Raw genomic sequence first — 22,731 nt, 5'->3', positions numbered from 1 at the left:
GATCTGGTAATTTGCTTCCTGAAGTGCGTGACCTCTCACCTTCCTACATTAAATTCCATTTTCCAAGCTTTCTGCCCAAATTGGCCTGTTGTTGCAAACTCCTATAATCTTCAGTGCATTTTGCCCTCCCACTTATCTTCAGCTGAACTCAATAATCTGAAGTGAGAAGTCTGACTAATTCCTGCTGGATCATGACACCAGATAATTGATAAATTACACTCAGTGGCCACTTTATTAAGTTCATCCTGTTCCTAGTTAAGTGGCTGCTGAGCATATGTTCTTCTGATTCTCACATGCCTATGCTATGAGATAACAGATTCTGGAATATTTCTGGAAGTGGGCAGCAATCATTTATCCAGATTAGGATTCAGATTCACACTCGTTTATCATGAGTACATCAAAACATACAGTGGAATGCATCATTTGCATTAACATCCAATACCCCTGGGGGGCAGCCTGCAGGTGGCTCTGCAGATTCTGGTGCCAACAGAGCAAACCCACAATGCTCAGCAGCAAAAGAACAGCATAAGCAGTAACAACAAGTTCAAACAAAACAACAACAGGAAAACAGGACCCTTTCCCTCCCACACATACCGACAGGACAGACCGCCACCAGGCCTCCAGTCCTTGAGTTAGATATGGCCCTATCTATTAAAGCTAGGGCTGGGGGGAGATTATAGTGAGGGGGGGTGATGCACCATCAATAACTCTCGGAGACGTGAGGCGAGATATAGGTTTTTATTGGCTGGAAGAAAGAACAAGCAGCAATTGACCACCACACTACATCCTGGAGACTGAGGCCGGGGCTGTGTCTCCAATTGCCTTTATACCAGGGTCCGTGGAAGGAGCCACAGTCAGTGGGAGGAGCCACAGGAGCAGTCAGCGGGGGGGGGGGGGGGGCGTGTCCAGACAGGTATATGTAGTTCACCACAGGGGGAGAAAGAGAGAGAAAGAGAACCAGACTAAAATTATAGATAGGGATGGGGTAAGGGGGGGCAGGGGTATCAATGGAGGTCTGTGAGTTGAACCTCTATTGATACCCGTGCCCCCCCTTACCCCATCCCTCACTATAATCTCCCCCAGCCCTACCTTTCTTTCTCTTTTATTTCCCATAATTCTCCACCTTCCCCCTAGCCCATTTCCCTTCAGCCTATCACTTCCCAGCTCTCTGCTTCATCCTCCTCCCACTTCTTATCCCCCCCCTCCACCATCCCATGTTACTTCACTCCTGATGAAGAGTTTCGGCCCGAAACGTCGTCACTACCTCCTCCCATAGATGCTGTCTGGCCTGCTGAGTTCTGCCAGCATTTTGTGTTTTTATTAGGGACTTTTAGGAGATGTTTAAATAGACACAAGTGCAAAGAAAATGGAGGGATATAGACATGGTGTAGAGAGAAGGGATTAGCTTAGTTGACAATTTGATTGCTAATTTAATTGGTTTGTCACAACATTTAGGGTCAAAGGTTCTGCTTCTGTGCTGTGCTAATCAATGTTCTATATTCTAACCTTGCTGGATGGAAACCTACTTATACCGAGTCACAGTTTCCGGTAAAATTTTAAGGAGGCCGAAGAATTTTTTATTGTACAAATCGGACAGCAGATTAGCTGAGAGTTGTTGCACACTTAAAGCAAAATGGAGAAGTTACCATCCACCACTTCACTCCCAGAAACCCTTTTCAGATTACTCAGGTACCATAAAACTCTTAACTGACTGACTCCTCACTGCCCTATTGTCCTGTTTATTATTTACTGTAATCCCTGCACTGTTTTGTGCACTTTATGCAGTCCTGGGTAGGTCTGTAGTCTAGTGTAGTTGTTTTTTTTTTCTCTCTGTGTTGTTTTTTACGTAGTTCAGTCTAGTTTTTGTACTGTGTCATGTAACACCATGGTCCTGAAAAAAGTTCTCTCATTTTTTACTGTGTACGGTACACAGCAGTTATGGTCGAATGACAATAAAAGTGACTTGACTTGACTTGACTTAAAGTATCATCACCACCGTTGTAATGTGAGTATTATTAAAAGTAAACTAATACTAATCGGGAAGCTATAGGTAACGAGAGGCGGGTTCCGGGGTTGGCAGGGTTTTTACTTCCGCTCTTTTTATCCCCAATATGCATTGTATACAGTTCTTCCACCCAGGCCGCACGAGGTACCTGAAAGCCTCGGTATTGTAAATATCATTTGCCGTCCCAGATAAAGATGTTCTTCTGGCCATTAAAACTGTCGAGTGGTCTTTTGTAAAGTGGAAGTTACCTCAACCACTACAAACAAAACTCAGCCTACAAATTTAAGAGGTTATCTTAGAACATATAATATAGAATTTAGATCTGTTGTTCACTCTGCTGACCCACGACTGTGCTGCAACACACAGCTCGAACCACATCATCAAGTTCGCCGATGACACGACCGTGGTGTTTCTCATCAGCAAGAACAACGAGCCAGCATACAGAGAAGAGGTGCAGCAGCTAACGGACTGGTGCAGAGCCAACAACCTGTCTCTGAATGTGAACAAAACAGAAGAGATGGCTGTTGACTTCAGGAGAGCATGGAGCGACCACTCTCTGCTGAACATGGACGGCTCCTCAGTAGAGATCGTTAAGAGTACCAAATTTCTTGGTGTGCACCTGGTGGAGAATCTCATCTGGTCCCTCAACACCAGCTCCATAGCAAAGAAAGCCCAGCAGCATCTCTACTTTCTGCGAAGGTTGAGGAAAGTCCATCTCCCACCCCCATCCTCATCACATTCTACAGGGGTTGTATTGAGAGCATCCTGAGCAGCTGCATCACTGCCTGGTTCAGAAATTCAACAATCTCGGATCGCGAGACCCTGACGCAGATAGTGAGGTCAGCTGAGAAGATCATCGGGGTCTCTCTTCCCGCCATCACGGACATTTACACTACATGTTGCATCCGCAAAGCAAACAGCATTATGAAGGACCCCACACACCCCCCATACAAACTCTTCTCCCTCCTGCATCTGGGAAAAGGCACCGAAGCATTCGGGCTGTCACGACCAGACTATGTAACAGTTTCTTCCCCCAAGCTATCAGACTCCTCAATACCCAGAGTCTAGACTGACACCAACTTACTGCCCTCTACTGTGCCTATTGTTTTGTTTATTATTTATTGTAATGCCTGCACTGTTTTGTGCACTTTATGCCAGTGGTCCCCAACCACGGGGCCGTGAACCGGTAACAGGCCGCAAAGCATGTGCTCCCGGGCTGCGAGGAAACGATATGATTTGGCGATATGAAACGATATGAGTCAGCTGCACCTTTCCTCATTCCCTGTCACACCCACTGTTGAACTTGAACACACATGAAGTCATCGGTCGCTTAAATGCAGAGATACCCTTGCAGTGATCACTGGTTGGCCTTGGGTAACCGGCCACCTTGCACGGCTGGCGAGAAGTGCTGTTGCTGCTGGCCTGGAGCACAGAGAGATGGGCGCCGCCTCTAAACTTGTTTAGCACACCGAATGTTCGTGGGGAACCCAGTGCTAAAATATTCGCAGATGATCTAATTCGGGCTCAGGGTTTCGTAAGTTGCAGAGCAGCTACCTCGCTGTGATCTACTGAAAGTCATCGAGCCAAACTTTTGTCGGCCTATCGATGCTACTGACCTACAAGGGAGGGCGGGCACGTGCCCTGTCACACTCCTCGCTCAGTCGGTCGCTCTCTCCGGACTGCGACTGCCGCGGCCCCGGTACGGGGACCTCCGGCCCTTACCTTGTCCTCTCACTGGTGTGTTGCAATGATTTTATATGTTCATACGAGGAAAATATGCGCTGTATGTTTAATATCGAAACTTTACTTAAAATGTTATGATGCTATTGACTTATAAGTGAGTTATAATTGACTTATCACTATATTCATGTGAGGAAAATATGCGCTGTGTGTTTAATATTAAATTCGTTAGATAAACCCTTTTAGAAATGAAACTGAGTGTATTAGCCACATAAGTGAGTTATAGTTGACTTATCACCTATATTCCAGTCATGATTAACACCCCCACCCCACACGCCCCTGTCAGCCAGTCCACAAGAATATTGTCAATATTAAACCGGTCCACGGTGCAAAGAAGGTTGGTGACCCCTGCTTTATGCAGTCCTGGGTAGGTCTGTAGTCTAGTATAGTTTTTTCTGTTGTTTTACGTAGTTCTGTATAGTTTTTGTATTGTTTCATGTAGCACCATGGTCCTGAAAAGCGTTGTCTCATTTTTACTGTGTACTGTACTGGCAGTTACGGTCGAAATGACAATAAAAAGTGACGTGACTTGACTTGACTTGAGAACATGGAACAATACAGCACCATGCAGACCCTTTAGCCAACAATGTCGTGTCCACCATTTAACCTACTTCAAGACCAATCAAACTCTTCCACCCTGCCTCTCCCCTCCCCTCACATAGACCTCCATCAAATATCCCTATTGCATCTGCCTCTATCACCAGCTGGCACCACGTTCCATGCACTCACTGCTCTCTGTGTAGAAAATGTCTCCCTGTACATCCCTCCATTCAGCTCAAAATTATGTCCTCTCACATTAGCCATTTCCATCCTGGGAAAAATTCTCTAGCTGTCCACACTCTCTAGGCATCTGATATGAAATGCCTTCTATAATTTTCCAAAAATCTAATATGCATCTTATCTTACGCAAAAGAGAATCCAGGATGGTGCATTGCCCCCCAAGTGCTGGAGTCCAGAATGTCCTAGTGCAACTGCAGAAGATCCTCAAGAAGGAGGGTTTAGCAGCCAGATGTCATGGTGCATATGGCATAGGTAGGAAGAGAGAAGACGTCCTGCGCAGTGAGCATAGGGAGTTAGTTAGGAGGCTGAAGAACGGGACCTCTAAGGTTGTAATCTCTGGATTTCTCCCCGTGCCATGTGCTTGTCAGGGCAGGAATGGGATGATGGTACAGATGAATGAGTGGCTGAGGAAGTGACGTAGGGATTAAGGTTTCAGATTTCTTGATCATTGGGATCTCTTCTGGGGAAGGTATGAGCTGTACAAAACAGACAGGTCACACCTGAACTCGAGGGACGCCCAGTACCCTTGTGGCCAGGTTTTCTAGAGCTGTTGGGGAGGGATAATGAAGGTGTGATATTTGGATGCACAGAGTATGCGGAATATGGTAGGTGATCTTGTAGCAGGTATGTTGTTGTGGACATCACTGAGTCATTGCTGAATGAAAATCATAACTGGGAGCTAAACATCCAAGGATACACATTGTATCGAAAGGCCAGGCAGGTAGGCAAAGCGGGTGGTGTGACTCTGTTGGTAAACAATTAACCCAGATCTTTAGAGAGAGGTGACATAGGATCAGAAGATGTAGAATCCTTGTGGGTAGAGCTAAGGAACTGCAAGAGTCAAGAGACCCTGATGGGAGTTATACACAATCCCCCAAACAGCAGCCAGGATGTGGGATATAAATTTCAACGGGAATTAGAAAAAGCATGTAATAAGGGCATTGCACACAAAATGCTGGAGGAACTCAACAGGCCAGGAGGTTTCTATGGAAATGAATAAATAGACTGCATTTCAGGCTGACACCCTTCTTCAGAACTGTGATAAGGCCAATGCTATGATAGTCACAGCAGATTTCAATATGCAGCTAGATGGGGAAAATCAGATTGGTGCTGGATCCCGAGAGAGGATATGCATAGAATGCCTATAAGATGGCTTTTTAGAGGAGCTCATAGTTGAGCCAACTAGGGGGAAGGCAATTCTAGATTGGGTGTTATGAAATGAACTAGATTTGATTCGAGAGCTTAAGGTAAACGAACCCTCGGAAGGCAGTAATCACAATATGATAGAATTCACCCTGAAGTTTGAGAGGGAGAAGGTAAAGTCAGATGCATCACTATTGCAGTAGAATAAAGGGAATTACAGAGGCACAAGAGAGGAGCTGGCCAGAGTTGATTGGAAGGGGTCACTAGCAGGGATGATGGCAGACTGGCAATGGCTGGAGTTACTGGGGGCAATGTGGAAGATACACAATAGATACAATATACCCCAAAGAAGTATTCTAAAGGGAGGATGAGGCAACCATTGGTGACGATTGAAATCAACAACAGCATAAAAGTACAAGTGAAGGAATTTGATTACCGGAAGGAGAAATTGAAATTTATGCCATCGGGTTGGTGGGTATCCAAGTGGAATAAAAGGTCTTGCTCCTCCACTCTGAGGGTGGCGTTATTTTGGCGCAGCACATTGGAATGGGAATGGGAATTGGAATCGGAATTAAAGTATTTGGCCACCGGGAAGTCCCACTTGTGGTGGCTGGTGCGGAGGTGATCCCCAATTTATGATGGGTTTCACCAATATGGAGGAGGCTGCATCGAGACCACTGGACACAGCAGACAGTTCCAGCAGATCTGCAGGTGAAGTGTGGAGCTCCTTATGCAACTTTTTTTTCTGTTGCCTTTCACTTTCTACACCTAAAATGCACACTTTTTAAGCAGCATTGAAGGTTCTTTAGTTTATTAGCTTTAGGACCCTGGGATCCTGCGGAGAATGCCTCTGCAATATCCTGTTTGCAATAACTAGAATAATCTAACAACCAGCCGGGCAGTTTCTTTGCCCATTGCAATCAACTGTACATCTACACATTAATGTTTTGCTCTGCTCATCATCCTGCCATGATTACATACTTAAATAAACTTTTCTCTCTGAAATTAAGAATTAAATTAAGTAATCCACATCAGTGTACATCTGTTTAATTTCCACGACTGATATTCATCATCAGAGAATCTTGTCTCACCCTCTTCTCGGGACATGCTCTCTTCTCATTACTACCATCAGCAGGAGGTACAGGACCCCAAAGACACACACACACACAATGATTTAGGAACAGCATCTTCTTCACCATCAGATTTCTGAACCCATGATCACTAACTTGTTATTCCTTTTTTGCATTATTTATTTACCTTTTGTAATTTATAGATTTGTGTGTCTCTACTGTACAGTATTGCTACCACAAAACGTAAGACTGCAACAGCTAGGAGCAGAATCAGGCCACTTGGCCCATCAAGTCCGTACCACCATTCCTTTCAGACTGATTTACATTCAGCGACACAAGGAAGTTTGCAGATACAGGAAATCCAAAGCAACACAGAAAAAATGCTGGAGAAACTCAGCAAGTCAGACAGCATCTATGGAAGTGAATGAACAGTTGATATTTCAGGCTGGGTCCCCATTTTTTGTGATTTACACTGAGTGGCCACTTCATGAGGTTCATTTTGCCCATAATAAAGTGTCCACAGAGTGTATGTTCATGGTCTTCTGCCACTGTAGCCCATTCAGTTCAAGGTTTAATGTGTTATCTTCTCCACACCACTGTTGTAATGTGTGGTTAGTTGAGTTATTGTTGCCTACCATATCAGTTTAAACCAGTCTGGCCATTCTCATTCAACCTCTCTCATTAACAAATCATTTTCACCTACAGAACTGCTGCTCACTGGATTTGTTTTTCTTTGCTTTTCACACCATTCTCTCTAGAAACTGTTGTATGAAAAATCCCAGTGAGTCAGAAGTATCTGAGATATGCACACCACCCAGTCTGGCACCATCAATCATTCCACAGTCAAAATCACTTTCATCACATTTCTTCCCCGTTCCGATGTTTAAGCTGAACAACAGCTGAACCTCTTGACCATGTCTGCATGGTTTTATGCATTGAGTTGCTGTCACGTGATTGACTGATTAGATAGTTACAGAATGTGCAGTTGTACTGGTGTACCTAATAAATTGGCCACTGGGTGTATTATTCCTCTCAATTCCACTCTCCTGCTTTTTCCCCTTAACCTTTGGCATCTTACTAATCCAGAATTTATTGACCACTTTAAATATACCCAATGATTTGGCCTCCTCATCTCTGTTCTAAAGTGATGATCCTTTATTCTGGTCCTAGACAACCCCCTCCCACCCCACCAGCACTGTAGGAAACATCCTCTCCATATCCACTCTATCTAGACCTTTCAATATTCAATAAGTTCTAATGGGATGCCTCAAACAAAATATTTCATTTCATAGGTCAGTGACAAGAAAATCACTGGTTCTCTGTAGCTATGAAATACATGTGTAATAGAAAAGGTCAAATACTCCCAACTAACCACTATGATGGGAAATGTTAGAGCATTTGCCTTTCATGTCTATTAGCTCTGTTGCAATCAGATCTAACAGATTCTTAGACTTTCATATCCCTGAAGCAAAATCAAAGCAGGAAATAGCAGAAAATCCTTTCCGTCATCAATGAGGCTCATACTACAATTAAGCTGAGCAAATTTGTTATACCAATTATTCTGCTTTCAATTCTTGTAAAGTTATTGACATCACTTTATCATCAAAAAGGATGACCTCGAGCTTCCTTCTGCATTTCCAGTTTTAATATTAGTCTGTTGGTGCTACTGCTTTCTGATACTGGAATATACACTCAGTGTGAACTTTCTTATGCATCTTGGTCACACTGTATTTTCATGGTCCTCTATTGCTATTCCACATCCTCTTCAAGGTTTGATATGTTGTGTGTTCGGGGATGCTCTTCTGCACATCACTGTTGTAACACATCACTTTCCTGTCAACTTTAACAGTCTGGGCATTGTCCTCCTACCTCTCTCATTAATAAGGTATATTGATACACAGAACTGCCACACACCTGATGCATATTTCTATTTGTTTCTCATACTATTCTCCATAAACTCTAAAGATCATTGTGAAAATCCCAGGAGATCAGCAGTTTCTGAGAATCTCAAACCATCCCATCTGGCACCAACAATCAAAGTAACTTAGATCATATTTCTTCCACATTCTGCTGTAGGGTCTGAACAACAACTTAACCTCTTGACCATGTCTACATGCTTTTTCACACTGAGTTGCTACCACATGATTGGCTGATTCAATATTTGCATTACTGAGCAAGTGTATAGGTGTACCTAATAAAGTGACCATTGAGTGTATATACTAAGGAACCAACAGAGAGGCAAGCAATCCAACTAATTATGAGGCAGATGGATGAATAGGTGATAAACAGAGTAGATAAGTAGCTGAAAATTTATAGATGACTAAACTAGAAATTCTGCAAAGGGAGTTTGTTTACCTTGCACACTTATTTGAAACTTTGCATAGAACACAGCAAGAGAGCTATTTGATGAGATTGACCCTCCACTCAAAACCAACACAGAAAACATAGAAGGCAAGTAGAGGGGTGAAGGAAACAGGTGAGGAAGACTAGCAAAATGATAGACAAATGTAAGATTCTGACAAGAAAAACACTGACAATTTCTTCACTTGGTCTACCGGCACCCTTTCCCCTCCGTTCATCCACAGATGCTGAGTTCTACCAATATGTTGCTACAGATCCCAGTGTCTGCAGTCCTTGGGCTCACACACACACACACACACACACACACACACACACACACACACACACACACAGTCAGCAACAAACCATAAACACAAGGAATTCAAGAAAGATAGATAGATAGATAGATAGATAGATAGATAGACAGACAAATAGGCATGCAGGCAGAGAGATTTTTCTAACTTAAGTTTTTTTTACTTAAATTACAATCATGTAGTCTGGGAGATCCTCCTACCTGTCGGCGCTGAGAGCAGTTAGTGTGAACACGGACACTCCCACTGAAGTGAGCTGGATAAGGGGAATGAGTTTACAAGCCATTGTGCCAAAGACCCATTCCTCGAAAAAATATCTGGCAGCATCCACGGGGACGCAGGTCACTAAGAGAAGCAGGTCCCCGACCGCCAAGCTGGAGATAAAGATGTTGGGGACACTTCTCATTGAGCTGTTGGACACAAAGACCTTAACTAGAGTGATGTTCCCCAGTAAGCCCACGGTGATGATCAGAAGGTAAATTGGTGGGATGATGCATCTAATAGCGAAAAAGACGGGATCAGGGTAGGCGATCTCCTTGGTAAAGTTGTTCGAAGATGATTTGTCCAGGGGAAAGATGGTGGTATTGGAAAACAGACCGCTGGCCATCCTATTAGAGTCTCCTCAACTTCCCAAGAGAAATAAAACTTGTTCTCGTTCACAATGTATGGAAACACCTGCCAAATGTGCACTCTGTATTCGGTCAATGTGATGGAGAGCCGTGATATCCGCAAGCCTTGAACACAACAGTCTCCGTACAATATAGAATGAACCAGAAAGGAAGCATCACATATGAATTGATGGGGAATTAGTTGGAAATATTAATTTAACAAAAACATCACATTTTACTTTTTAGTGATATTCGCTGACACGTTCAAAATCGAGAAGTCGATTCCCAGTCGGTTAGAACGGATTGCAGAGCCTGTGAGGAGCTGTCCGATTCCTGTGGTGCTGAAGTATTTCTCTTTGCGTTTCCTTCCAGCAATGAGTGGGAAGACAGCTGTTCCCGAGCCCCAGTCTGCGGACGTGAAGATGAGCAAAGATTTGTTTTCCGCTATTTTCTCGGAATATTTGAATCTTTCTGTATATTTCACCCCCACACTTCTCTTTCTCACGTCGGCTCCGCCTTCACTCGTCTTGTTTCACATTCACACTTTTTTCTACTGTCTGCGGTATTCTTCTCCAGTCTTCCCTTTGATCTTGCAAATGTCCGCAGCTTTTTCTTTATTCACTCTACTATTTACTTTGAACTAAGATCTTTTCTCTCACACACTCCTCTCTCTCTCTCTCTCTCTCACACACACACACACACACACACACACACACACTTTTTGGGTGGTTTCTATTAATCACCGACAAAGAAGCAGGTTTACCGCATCTCTCATAACAGACAGTTCGTTTTCTCGAAGGGTTGACTTTATTCAAACAAATGCCACAGACCACATGTGAAGTATGACGAAAGTTATTGCTGAATCCAATGAGAATAAACCCTTGGGAGCGCCTCTGTCGGTAGAGAGAGACAGTATCAGTTGCAGAACTCCAGTCGCCCACCTCAGATCTGAAAGATGAAAATACTTCCATAAACGATAATGGAATGGTGTCCTGTATAATTTTTGAAAAGTTACCTAAAATATCTATACCCGAAAATGTTGTGAGAGGATTATGAAAAATGAAATCAATCCATGTCCAACTTTGCCTTGCGGAGCTTCGGAAATGGTTCGTTTTATGTAGTTTGGCTCATTTTTTATAATCAGTAGCGGGAAGAGATGAAATCTTGTAGCTGCTGAGCTATTCAAGAGTTTAGAGATTTTGAGATAGAGACATGAGTATGAAGGAAGTGGAGCGACCACAAGTCGTGACTTAAGACATAGGAGCATATTTGGGCCATTTGGCCCATCGAATCTTCTCCGCCATTCCACCATAGCTGATTTTATTTTATTTTCCCTCTCAACTTTATCCTTCTTTCGCCCTGTAACCTCTGACGCCCTTACAATCGAGAATGTAGCATCCTCTGTTTTAGCAATACCCAATGATTTGGCTTCTACAGCCGTTTATGGGCATGAACTCCACAGATTTACCACCCTCTGGATGAAGAATATCCTCCTCATGTCTTATCTAAAAGGATTCCTTCTATTCAGAGGCTGTGCCCCCGTCCTAGACTCACCAACTATAGGAAATAACCTTTCCACGTCAACTTTATCTAAGCTTTCAATATTCAATACGTTTCGATGAGATCCGCCCTCATTCTTCAAACTTCCAGCGAGTAGATTCCCAGAGCCATCAAACGGTCCTCGTACGTTAACACTTTTATTCCCGGGATCATTTTCGTAAACCTCCTCTATGCCCTCTCCAATACACATTCTTTCTTGGACATGAGGCCCAAAAACTGGTCACAATACTCCAAATATGGTCTGACCAATGCCAAATAAAGCATTCTTGCTTCTACATTTCAGTCCTCTCGAAATGAATTCTAACATTGCGTTTGCCTTCCTTACCACCGACTCAACTTGCAAGTTGACCCTTTAGGGATTCCTGCAAAAGGTCTCCCAAGTTCCTTTGCACCCCCGAGTTCTGAATTCAGTCCCCCTATAGAAAACTTGTGTCCCTTGCTTCCATCTACCAACATGCTTGATCATACACTTCTATACCTTATATAACATCTGCCACTTCTTGGCCATCTTCCTAATCTTTCTCGCAGATTTTGCTTTCCTCACCACCACCTGCTCCCTCCACCTGTCTTTGACTCTCTGCAAACTTGGCAACAAAGCCATCAACTCCGTCATCCAGAACATTAACAACATAATGCGAAACGAAGCAGTACCCACATCGACCCTGCAGAACACAACTAACCTACCAGAAAAGGCCCCCTGTATTCATATTTTTTTGTCTCCTGCCAGTCAGCCAATCCTCTATCCGTGCTAATATTCTTCCTGTAATACCATGGGCTTTGTCTTTTTTAGCAGCCTTATATCCGGCACCTTGCCAAAAGCCTTCTGAAAATCAAACTAGCTTGTCCCGCCACTGCACTGCTCTATGTACTCCGATTGGTTTGTTTTTGAAATAGTGGTAACCCTTCATAAACCACAATCTCTACGGTAGGTAGCGAGTTGGGCGTGCTGAAGTTTCGGAGAGCCTTTGTTGGTGCGAATAGACACTGTGGTCACCGTTCGTCTCCCGCTCACAGGGGAATGAGATTTGATCTTTAAAAGAAGCTTCTCAATTCTGGGTTCTCGAGTGATCGGAAACGCACAAGACTCGAGCAAAACGCGCAAGTTTTTTTTTAACATCATTAGCGCTTTATTGATTCCGAGGAAGTGCACTCACAATGTTAAAACGGGAAAATGTATAATGAAACGTGTCTAGAAGGAATAGGTCAGCGTAACTTGATTATTTGTAAATGTCTTTCTTTACTGGGATTGGGGATCTATGTGTGAGGTAATTGGGACGAGATTCCATTGTGGCGAGCACGCCGTTAAGAATATATTGGAATCTACGTTCCACACAATCAGAGATGCCTTCACCCGCACAGGCTCAAACAAAGCGATCGAACAGCAATTTCAAGCTGTTTCATTGAAAGCTCAGCCAATACACTGAAGTCCGCAAAATTACTGAGGGATTTTCAAGCGGGAAATGTCCTTTCTTATGTGTTCCATTCATGACAATATTGTTAACACCCTCAGAAGCTGCAAACCAGACGGTGATTGTAGCAATGGCAACGGATTCATCTTCACTACAGGTGGCTGAAGCATTTAGAAATGGACATTGGTCCTAATTGTTAAAATCCGTTCATCTTCTCTCTCTCCCTCCTCTCCTCTCTCTCTCTCTCTCTCTCCTACCCTCTCTCTCTCTCACTCTCTCATCTCTCTCTCTCTCTCCCTCTCTCTCTCTCTCTCTCTCTCCTCTCTCTCTCTCTCTCTCTCTCTCTCTCGCTCCTCTCTCTCTCTCTCTCTCTCCTCTCTCTCTCTCTCTCTCTCTCTCTCTCTCTCCTCTCTCTCTCTCTCTCTCTCTCTCTCTATCAATCACATATATTGAATAGATTTTAAAAAACGTGCAAAAACAGAAATGTTCTATATTTTAAAAAGTGAGCTATTGTCTAAAGATTCAGTGTCCATTTAGGAATCGGATGACAGAGGGGAAGAAGCTGTCCCTGAATCACTGAGTGTGTGCCTTCAGGCTTCTGTATTTCCTACCTGATGGTAACAGTAAGAAAAGGGCATGTCCTGGCTGCTGGAAGTCCTTAATAATGGATGCTGCCTTTCTGAGATACCGCTCCCTAAAGATATCCTGGGTACTTTGTAGGCTAGTGCCCAAGATGGAGCTGACTAGATTTACAACCCTGTTCAGCTTCTTTGGGTCCTGTACAGTAGCCCCTCCATACTAAACAGTGATACAGCCTGTCAGAATGCTCTCCACGATACAACTATAGAAGTTTTTGAGTGTACTTGTTGACATGCCAAATCTCTTCAAACTCCTAATAAAGTATAGCCACTGTCTTGATATGTTGGGACCAAGTTAGACCCTCAGACATCTTGACCCCGAGGAACTTGAAGCTGCTCACTTTCTCCACTTCTGATCCCTCTATGAGGATTGGTATGTGCTCCTTTGTCTTACCCTTCCTGAAGTCCACAACGTCTTACTGACATTGAGTGCCAGGTTGTTGCTGCAGCACCATTTCACTAGTTGGCATATCCCACTCCTGTATGCCCTCTCATTACCACCTGAAATTCTGCCAACACAATTCAGTGGTGCCTGCATCATACCTGCCAATCTGCCTTATTTTGTATACTGCCTGCATTCAGGTACAACATCTTCAGTCTTGCATTCACCCTTTTTGATTTTGTTGCACCATTCTCAACCTTTTGATTCCTAACTTCGTCTGAAGTCTTATCAACATCTGCCTCCACAACCTCTCCACTAACTGTTCTGGAACTTTGGTTTAATGAAACAGTAAATAAAAGAAAATTCCAGTTGCGCTGCAAGAAAGCCTGAATGTATGGAAGAATTTCAGTATGCTGTGTGACTATGCATCTGCACAGTTTAGAGAGATATGAGTTCACGAGAATTATCCTGGGAATGAAAGGGTTAACATAAGAGGATCATTTGATGGCTCTGGGCCTGTACTCACTGGAGTTTAGAGGAATGAGGAGGGATTTCATAGTAATCTACTAAATATTGAAAGGCCAAGATAGAGTGGACATGGAGAGGACGTTTTCTATAGTGGGGGAGTCTAGGAGCAGAGCATACAGGCTCAGAATAGAAGCACGTCCCTTCAGAACAGGAATAATCAGAAATTTCTTTAGTCAGAAGATGGTGAATCTGCAGAATTTATTGCCACAAATCTCTGTGGAGGTCAAGTCTTTGGGTATATTCAAAGTGGAGGTTGATAGGTTCCAGATTAATAAGGGCATCAAAGGTTACAGGAGAAGGCAGAAAAATGTTGAGAGAGAAAGTAAATCCGCCAATGCAGCAGCCTTGATAAACCAAATGGCCCAACATTGTTCCTATGGTCTTACAATGCAGCACTCACAGTTGCAGATGTCAGATCTCAGCCTTCTGGAGAGTAAGCTCCTGGAAAGCATTTGGCCGGGATGGTGCCTCTGGTGGCATACTTACATTCTGTGCAGATCAGCTGGCAGGGGTATTTTGCAGACATTTTTAACCTCATTGTTTCAATGCGAAATTCCCACCTGCTTTAAAAAGCAACACTACCACCCTAGTTCCTATGAAAAGTAAGGCAATATACGTTAATAACTACTGCTCTGTGGGTCTGACATCCACCATCGTGAAGTTCATCCAGAAGCTGGTCATGGCAAACATTAACTCCAGTCTTCCAGACAATTTCCATCCATTGCAGTTCACCTGTGCTGAAACAGGTCTATGGTAGGCACCATCTCCCTGGCCCTATATTCATCTCTGTATCACCTGGACAGTAAAGGCACCCATTTTAATCTATAGTTTATTGATTACAGTTCCACTGCTGTATTATAATTCCAAGCAAACCCATCTCCAATCTCCTTAACCTATGAGTCAGTACCTCGCTTTGCAACTGGATCCTTGACCTCCTGGGCAACAGACTGCCATCAGTAAGGAGTGGCAGCAACATCTCCACCATAATTATCCTCAGCATTAGTTTCCAACAATGCTGCATCGACAGCCTCTGCTCTACTCCCTGTTCACACATGACTGTGTAGCCAGAGATGCTCTAACTCCATCTACAAATGTGCAGATGACATCACCGTAGTGGGCCGTATCTCAAATAACAATGAGTTGGAGGACAGGAAGGAGATAGGGAGCTTAGTAACATGGTGTCATGTCAACAAACACGATGTCAACAAAACGAAAGAGCTGGTTATTGACTTCAGGAAGAGGGGTAGTGCACATGCTCCTGTCCTCATCAGCAATGCTGAGGTCAATTGGGTTAATAGCCTGTCCTTACTCGACCACGTAGTCACCACAGACAAGAAGCTCACCAGCACCTCTACCTCCTTAGAAGGATATAACATGTTCCCTTTGACCCTTACCAACTTTCAGAGATACATCATAGAAAACAATCTGTCTGCATCCATCATGGCCTGGTATAGCAACTGCTCATGCACATCACCATAAAAATAACTGCAGAGAGTTGTGGACCCACTCAGCATTTCACAGAAATCAGCCTCCCTTCCATGGACTCCTTCTACACTTTGTGCTGCCTCAGTAAAGCAGTAAGCACTGTCAGATGTATCTCCTATCCTCAACATTCTCGCGTCTCGTTTCTTCCACTGGGCAGAAGATACAAAAGCCTGAAAGCGTGGACCACCAGGCTGAAAAATAGTTTCTGAGCCACTGTTACAAGACTATTGAATGGTACCCGACTGCCTTAAGATGGACTCTTGACTTCACAAATGGCCTCATTATAGGTTAAGCATCTTGTCTGCCTGCTTTTCACTTTTTCTGTAATTGTAATATTTTATTCTGCATTCTGTTGATGTCTTCCCTCATACTACCTCAATGCATTGATTTGATAGAATGGTTTGCATGAATGGCATGCAAAAAAGTGTATCACTGTACCTCCCAGTACATACGACAATAATAAACCAACTTTCCTATTTACCAGTTTACCTCAGTGCAGAGCATACACGTTATCTCATTTGACATTTCCAATATGAGATAGAATATGGCTATTTAGCCCATTGAGACTATGCAGGCTCTCAAATGACACTCACAAGCCCCATTTCCCCTCCTTTTTATTCCCATGTAAGAACAACTCCTCCTCTTCATCCTCCTCTTTCCATCCTCCACTCTTTCCCTTCTTCCTCCTCTCTGCCCCTCTTCCTTCTCCTCCATCTTTTCCTCTCCCACTCTTTTTTACTTCCTACTCCAACTCCCCCTTCTTTTCCTTTCCCCCTCTTCTCTTCCTTCTTTCTCCTCCCTTCTTTCTTCCTCCTCCTCATCCCTCTTCTCTTCCTCTCCTCCCTCTTTTCCACTTCACTTTCTTCTTTCTCCATTCTTCTTTTCCTCCTACAAATCTTCCTCCTCTACCTCCCTCTCCTCTTCCTCCCTCTCCTCTTCCTCCTCTCCTTCTTTTTCACTTCATTCTCTTCTTTCTCCTCTTCCCCTTCTCTTCCTCCTATTCTTTTTCTTCATCTTCTTCTTCCCCTTCACTTTCTCATCATCCTTCCTCTTCCTCCACCTCTTCTTCTCTCTCTTCTCCCTTTCACCCTCCATCCTCTTCTTCTCCTATTCTTCTTTCTTATCTTCTACCCACATCTTCCTCCCATTCTTTCCTCCCTCTCCTCTACTCCCTCTTTCTCCCCTCCCACCTCCTCTCCTGTATCCTCTCAGACTCTCACATTGAGGAACCACCTGCCTTTAGTCAGGAGTCTCTGGCATTAGAGATCAGCAGTGCCAAATGGTCACAACAAGTTCATTTTCCTCCAATTTTCTCACACATTCCAGAGTACTTGTGCCCTTACAAGTACATTATCAAGAACATTATCTAGTCCATATCTTCTTCCTGTTGAACAGTCACTCAGGATTGAGAATAACTTGTTCCCAGTCTGGTTTTGAAGTTTCTAGAGTTGGTTAATATCACATTGACTCCAGTCATTTCCCTTTGTTACTGCTGTGGCCTTATTCAAACTAATTGTGTTGAGATCATAAAAAAGCGCAGTAGAAATATCTTATATCAATCTGATCATTCACTTATTTCAGTCAGATCTCAGTCACTAGATTATTGCAGGGACCAGAAATAGTCAGGTTTATTATCACTGACTTACATGACATGAAAATTGGTGTTTTGTGGCTGCAGTACAGTGCAAAGACTTAAAATTACAAAATAAACATATAGTTCTGAAAAAGGAAAAATGAGTCAGTGTTCATGTGTTCATAGACTGTTCAGTAATAGAATATAGAACATAGAACACTACAGGCTCTTTTCCCCGCATTTTGTGCTGATCTTTAATCTACCTTAAGGTCGATCTAACCCCCGTTCCCCCTACAGATATCTCATTCTTCTACCATCCATATGATTATTTTAGAGTTTCTTAAATACCCCTTTTTTTATCTCTACCGCCACTCACATTGTAAAAACCATATCTGACATTCCTCCCCCACTATATTTTCTTCTCATCACCTTAAAATTATGCCCCCCCCCCCCCCGCCGGTATTAGCCATTTCCTCTCTGGAGAAAGTTTCTGGTATTTCACTTGATCTATGCTTCTTATCATCTTGTACACCTCTGTCAAGTCACTTCTAACTAATCATCCCTTCCTCCAAACTAATGGTGGAGAAAAGCAAACTCTTCCTGAATCATTGAGTGTGCGTCTTGAGGTTTCCTGTACCTCCTCTCTGATGGTAGTGATAAGAAGAGGACGCGCTTCAGATGGCGAGTGTCCTCAGTGATGGAATCCTAGTTATAAATATCTTGTAAACAATAAGCTCCTGATTTCGCAAGTGCCTGAACAGTATAATTTTTCTGCTCTCCGACAGAACCAATGATCCCATAGGGTCTCCTGCACATCACAGAGTAAACATTACCTCACATTACTTCACATTACCTCAGAGCTATGGGCAGCGAGGTGAAGATTTGTCTCTACCAAAGGTGGTGCAAGGCATTCCTTCCCTCTACTAGCCTGTAAGCCACCCTTGAAGCTACGGGACCAGGTTATGAATGGTTGTCTGATCAAATGATGCATATCACAAGTCTTGGTTATGCAACCACTGATGCCAGGCAGACAATCCCTGAAGAGTACTGATAATGGTTGGGGTCACCCATCTTGTAAAGATACTGCCCAGAAGAAAGCAATGGCAAACCACTTTGGTCGAAAACTTTGCAAAGAACTATCATGGTCATGGAAAGACCATGACATATAATGTCACAGCACATGATGAATGAATCTCAGAGCTAGTTTTAAAGTAAATAAATACTTGTCATTTCTTTAATATATGAAAACAGATGTTAATTCTCAATAGTCTCTAGAGTTTGTACCGTCTCATTGCCTGAATAACCTGTGTAAACATTCAGCAAAGCTCAAAGTAAATACAGTTTAAAATGATCACCTTCCTAACTGGATGTATCACAGTTTGGTATGGCAACTGCTCTGGCCGAGAAACTGCGGAGATTTGTGGACACAGGTCAGCACATCACGGAACTGAGGAACTGAGCCTCCTCTCTGTGGACTCTGTCTACACTTCTCACTGCCTCAGTAAAGCAGCCAGTATAATCGAAGACCCCATGCATGCAGTTCATTCTCATTTCCCCCCCAACCCCATCGGGCAGAAGACACAAAAGCCTGAAGCCAGGCTCAAGGACAACCTCTACCCCACTGTGATAAGACTATTGAATGGTACCCTCGTACAATAAGATGAACTCTTGATCTCACAATCTACCTTGTCATGAAGTCGCAACTTAACGTCTGCTAACACTGCACTTCCTATGTAATTGGAACACTTTACTCTGTATTATGTTATTGCTTGTCCTTGAACTACTTCAAAGCAATCGGGACAGACAAGAAAGGGGTAAGAAGTGAGAATAAGAAAGTAGGGGGGAGGGGAAGGAAAACAAGCTAGAAGGTAAGAAGTGAGACCATGTGACAGGAAAGGTAGGTGGGTGGGAGGAGGGGGATGCAGAGGGGAGCTGGGAGGTGATATGTGGAAGAGACAAGGGGCTGAAGAAGAAGGAATCTGATTAGAGAGGAGAGTAAGCCATGAGAGAAAGTTTTTCACTGTGCCTTGATACATGTGACAATAATGAACTATTTTACCAATTTATCAATCAGAAACAAGAGAAAATCTGCAGAATTTTGTGTGTGTTACCAATTTATCAATTACATTTAATTATATCATCTGTAGCAGAAGTATATTATCTTCAGCTTTTCACTGTCCATTTCTATGATTAACTGTATTTATAATTTTAGATGTAGGATAAAATTATCATGCTGCTAGAGTGAGTTATTTCTCACTGGCAACCATGCAATGAATGATTGGTAAACTTAACTTGTCAAGTATAAAATTTTTGTTGCTGAAAGGGATATTTAGGAAGGACATGATACCTCAAACTTAGGTCCTATTTTCCATCACAGGTGAATCCAAAGTAAACCTGGGCACTTTCTGGCATAGATTTAAGGCAGAATATGATCATGTCTTTACACATGATTGAGCACGTCTACACATAGTGTTGTCACAGGGAAGCATCATCCATCATCAGGGATCCCCACCACACAGGGTATGCCCTCTTCTCACTCTGTCATCAGATTCAGGAACATTTATTACCCTTCACCCATCAGGCTCTTGAACAGTAAAGGATAACTTCAATTGCCCCATCATTGAAGTGTTCCCACAATCTTTGGACTCACTTTCAAGGACTCTTCATCTCATGTTCTCGATAATTATTCCTTATTTATTTATTATTATTATTATTATTTCTTTCTTTTTGTATTTGCAGATTTCATTGTCTTTTGCATACAGGATCAACACTGAAGATGGTGTGGTCTTTCATTGATTCCATTATGGATTTATTGAGTATGCCCAAAAGAAAATGAATCTCAGGGTAGCATATAGTAACATATATGTACTTTGATAATCATCATTGTGGCTACCCTCGAGGTCGAGGATGATGGTCTTCGTTCCGTTGATCTATAACAGAGCGAAGACGCCTGTGCGTGTATTTGTTTAACGTGTACTTGATGTTGCACTCCAAGAAGCGCACGATACTTCACAAATCAACCAACTAATTCCAGTGGCATGGAAACCACGACAATTGGAGCTGACGGATTTGTTGCAGCCTTCATCCACCTTCACAGCCGTTGAGCTTGAAGTAACTTTGTCTGTGTATTCCACCATTGAGGTCTTGGTAGGATTGTTCTTTGTCAGGGACCTCACCCTCGACCTTACCATCATGGGTGACCCTACCAGGAGCATAGCTCCAGACGGCATCGCTCTCGGGATCTCAGGACCACACAAGCTTCTCCCCCACGACCAGGTGACAATCCACGGAGAAGACTTTGATAATAAATTTACATTGAACCTTGAACTATGAAGCAGTGAGCTGTCTGTCTGGAGTCATGCTCTTCCCATGACTGTATGAATTTCCTCTGGATACTTTGGTTTCCTCCCACATTGCAAAGGCGTACAGGTTAGTAAGTTAATTGATCACATGGGTGTAACTGGGTGCCACAGGCTCATTCAATCAGTGCGATCAGTTACTGTGCTGCATCTCTAAATTAATTTTAAAAACAAAATAAATTAAGGTCCTTAAGGGAAATTTGTGCCATCAGCGTTTATTACCCAAACTGAATAATACGTGACCATACCAGGAGGCAATATGTGCTGTCGGATATCTCATGAGATTTGGAGTCATATGTAGGTCACACTGGGTTAAGGACTGCAAGTTTCCTGTCCAAAACAAGATTAGTCAACCAAATGTGAGTTTACAGTTATCCAGCAATTTCATGGTTCATCCAGGGCTTCTGGTTGGGGAAGACTGAATGATTTTGTGGGGACATACTCATCTGCAACTGTTTTAACCATTGTGTATTTATTCAGATCCACAGGTGAGTCCTTGAACACGATCCAGTCCACCAACTTGAAGCAATCCCATAGCTGCATCTCTGCCTTCCGTGTTGTCCTAACCTCTGGAGCTTTGGTCTTTAGCCACTGCTGGTATGCAGATAGGAGTAGAACAGCCAAGTATTAGATTTCCTGAAGTACAGTTTGGACATGGAATAGCAGGCATTCTTTATCTTCATATAACAGTGATCTAGTGTGCTGGGACCTCTGGTGCTAAAGCTTATATTCTGATGATCATTGGGCAGGGTTTTCTTCAAACAGGCCTGCTCAAGTCCCCGACTACGATTTGAAATGCATTAGGTTGGACTCTTCCTTGTTTGGAGATGGCATAATGCAGAATCTCAAGCACTTGATTATAGTTGGCCACTGGTGGTCTGTAAACCCCAGTAAAGATCATGAATGTAAACTCCCAGCTCTGCATCCTGCCAATGTCCCATCGTCACCTATGACAATTGTCAACACTATCCAACCTTTGTGCCATCTGCATACTTTTTAACCAACCCTTCCATGTCCTTGACTCCTTTAAGTCATTCATAAAAATCACAAAGCCTCTGGGCACAGACTGGATGGGCTGAAGGGTCTGTTTGTGTTCTGTAGTGCTCTATAATGTTATGACTCTATGACACTAAAATCAATGCGGGTACAGTACTGTGCAAAAGTCTTAGGCATATGTATATATACAGTAGAGCTAGGGTGCGTAAGACTCTTCCACAGTACTGTATTTGTCAACATGAAGCTGAGAGTGTCAATCTGGCAGGAGCAAAGGTTGGAAATGTTGAGGGTGGATTGCTGCAGGAGGGTGTGGGACAGGTGACAGAGGGATGGGGGCAGAGCACAGGTGCAGACACACCCAGCTCTGAGACTGGGCAAGGTCACTTGATTCCAAACAATTGGTTTATTGATCATTACGGAATTTTCTCTGGTGCTTTCCACTCCCTTCCTTTCCCCTTTGTTTTTTCCCAACCATGATTCCCCTCTTCCTGTCCCTTTCCCAGTCCACTGTCTCAGTCCACAATAGAGACTCATTTCAGAACCAGGTTTATCATCACTCACTTACAGAGCCTATAAAAAGTATTCACCTCCCCCCCCCCCCGGAAGTTTTCATGTTTTATGGTTTTACAACATTGAATCACGGTGGATTTAATTTGGCTTTTTTTTTACAATGATCAACAGAAAAAAACTCTTTTGTGTCAAAGTGAAAACAGATCTCTACAAAATTAATTACAAATGTAAAACAAAAAATAATCGATTGCGTAAGTACTCACCCCCTTCAAGTCAGTATTTAGTAGAAGCACC

The 22,731-nt window shown here is 43.2% G+C and overlaps 1 protein-coding gene across 1 annotated transcript in view; it reads right to left on the bottom strand.

The window, feature by feature from the left end:
- nmbr (neuromedin B receptor) overlaps positions 1-9,996 on the bottom strand; it is a 62,385-nt gene extending 52,389 nt beyond the window's left edge. The window contains exon 1 of the mRNA XM_073050253.1: positions 9,593-9,996. Within this exon, the coding sequence (XP_072906354.1) occupies positions 9,593-9,996 (404 nt within the window). The remainder of the gene's footprint in view (positions 1-9,592) is intronic.
- Between the last annotated feature and the right edge of the window lie 12,735 nt (positions 9,997-22,731).

This window comes from Hemitrygon akajei, chromosome 7, assembly GCF_048418815.1.
Source record: "Hemitrygon akajei chromosome 7, sHemAka1.3, whole genome shotgun sequence".
NCBI classification, from domain to species: domain Eukaryota; kingdom Metazoa; phylum Chordata; class Chondrichthyes; order Myliobatiformes; family Dasyatidae; genus Hemitrygon; species Hemitrygon akajei.
This window is presented reverse-complemented; position numbering and strand designations above follow the sequence as displayed.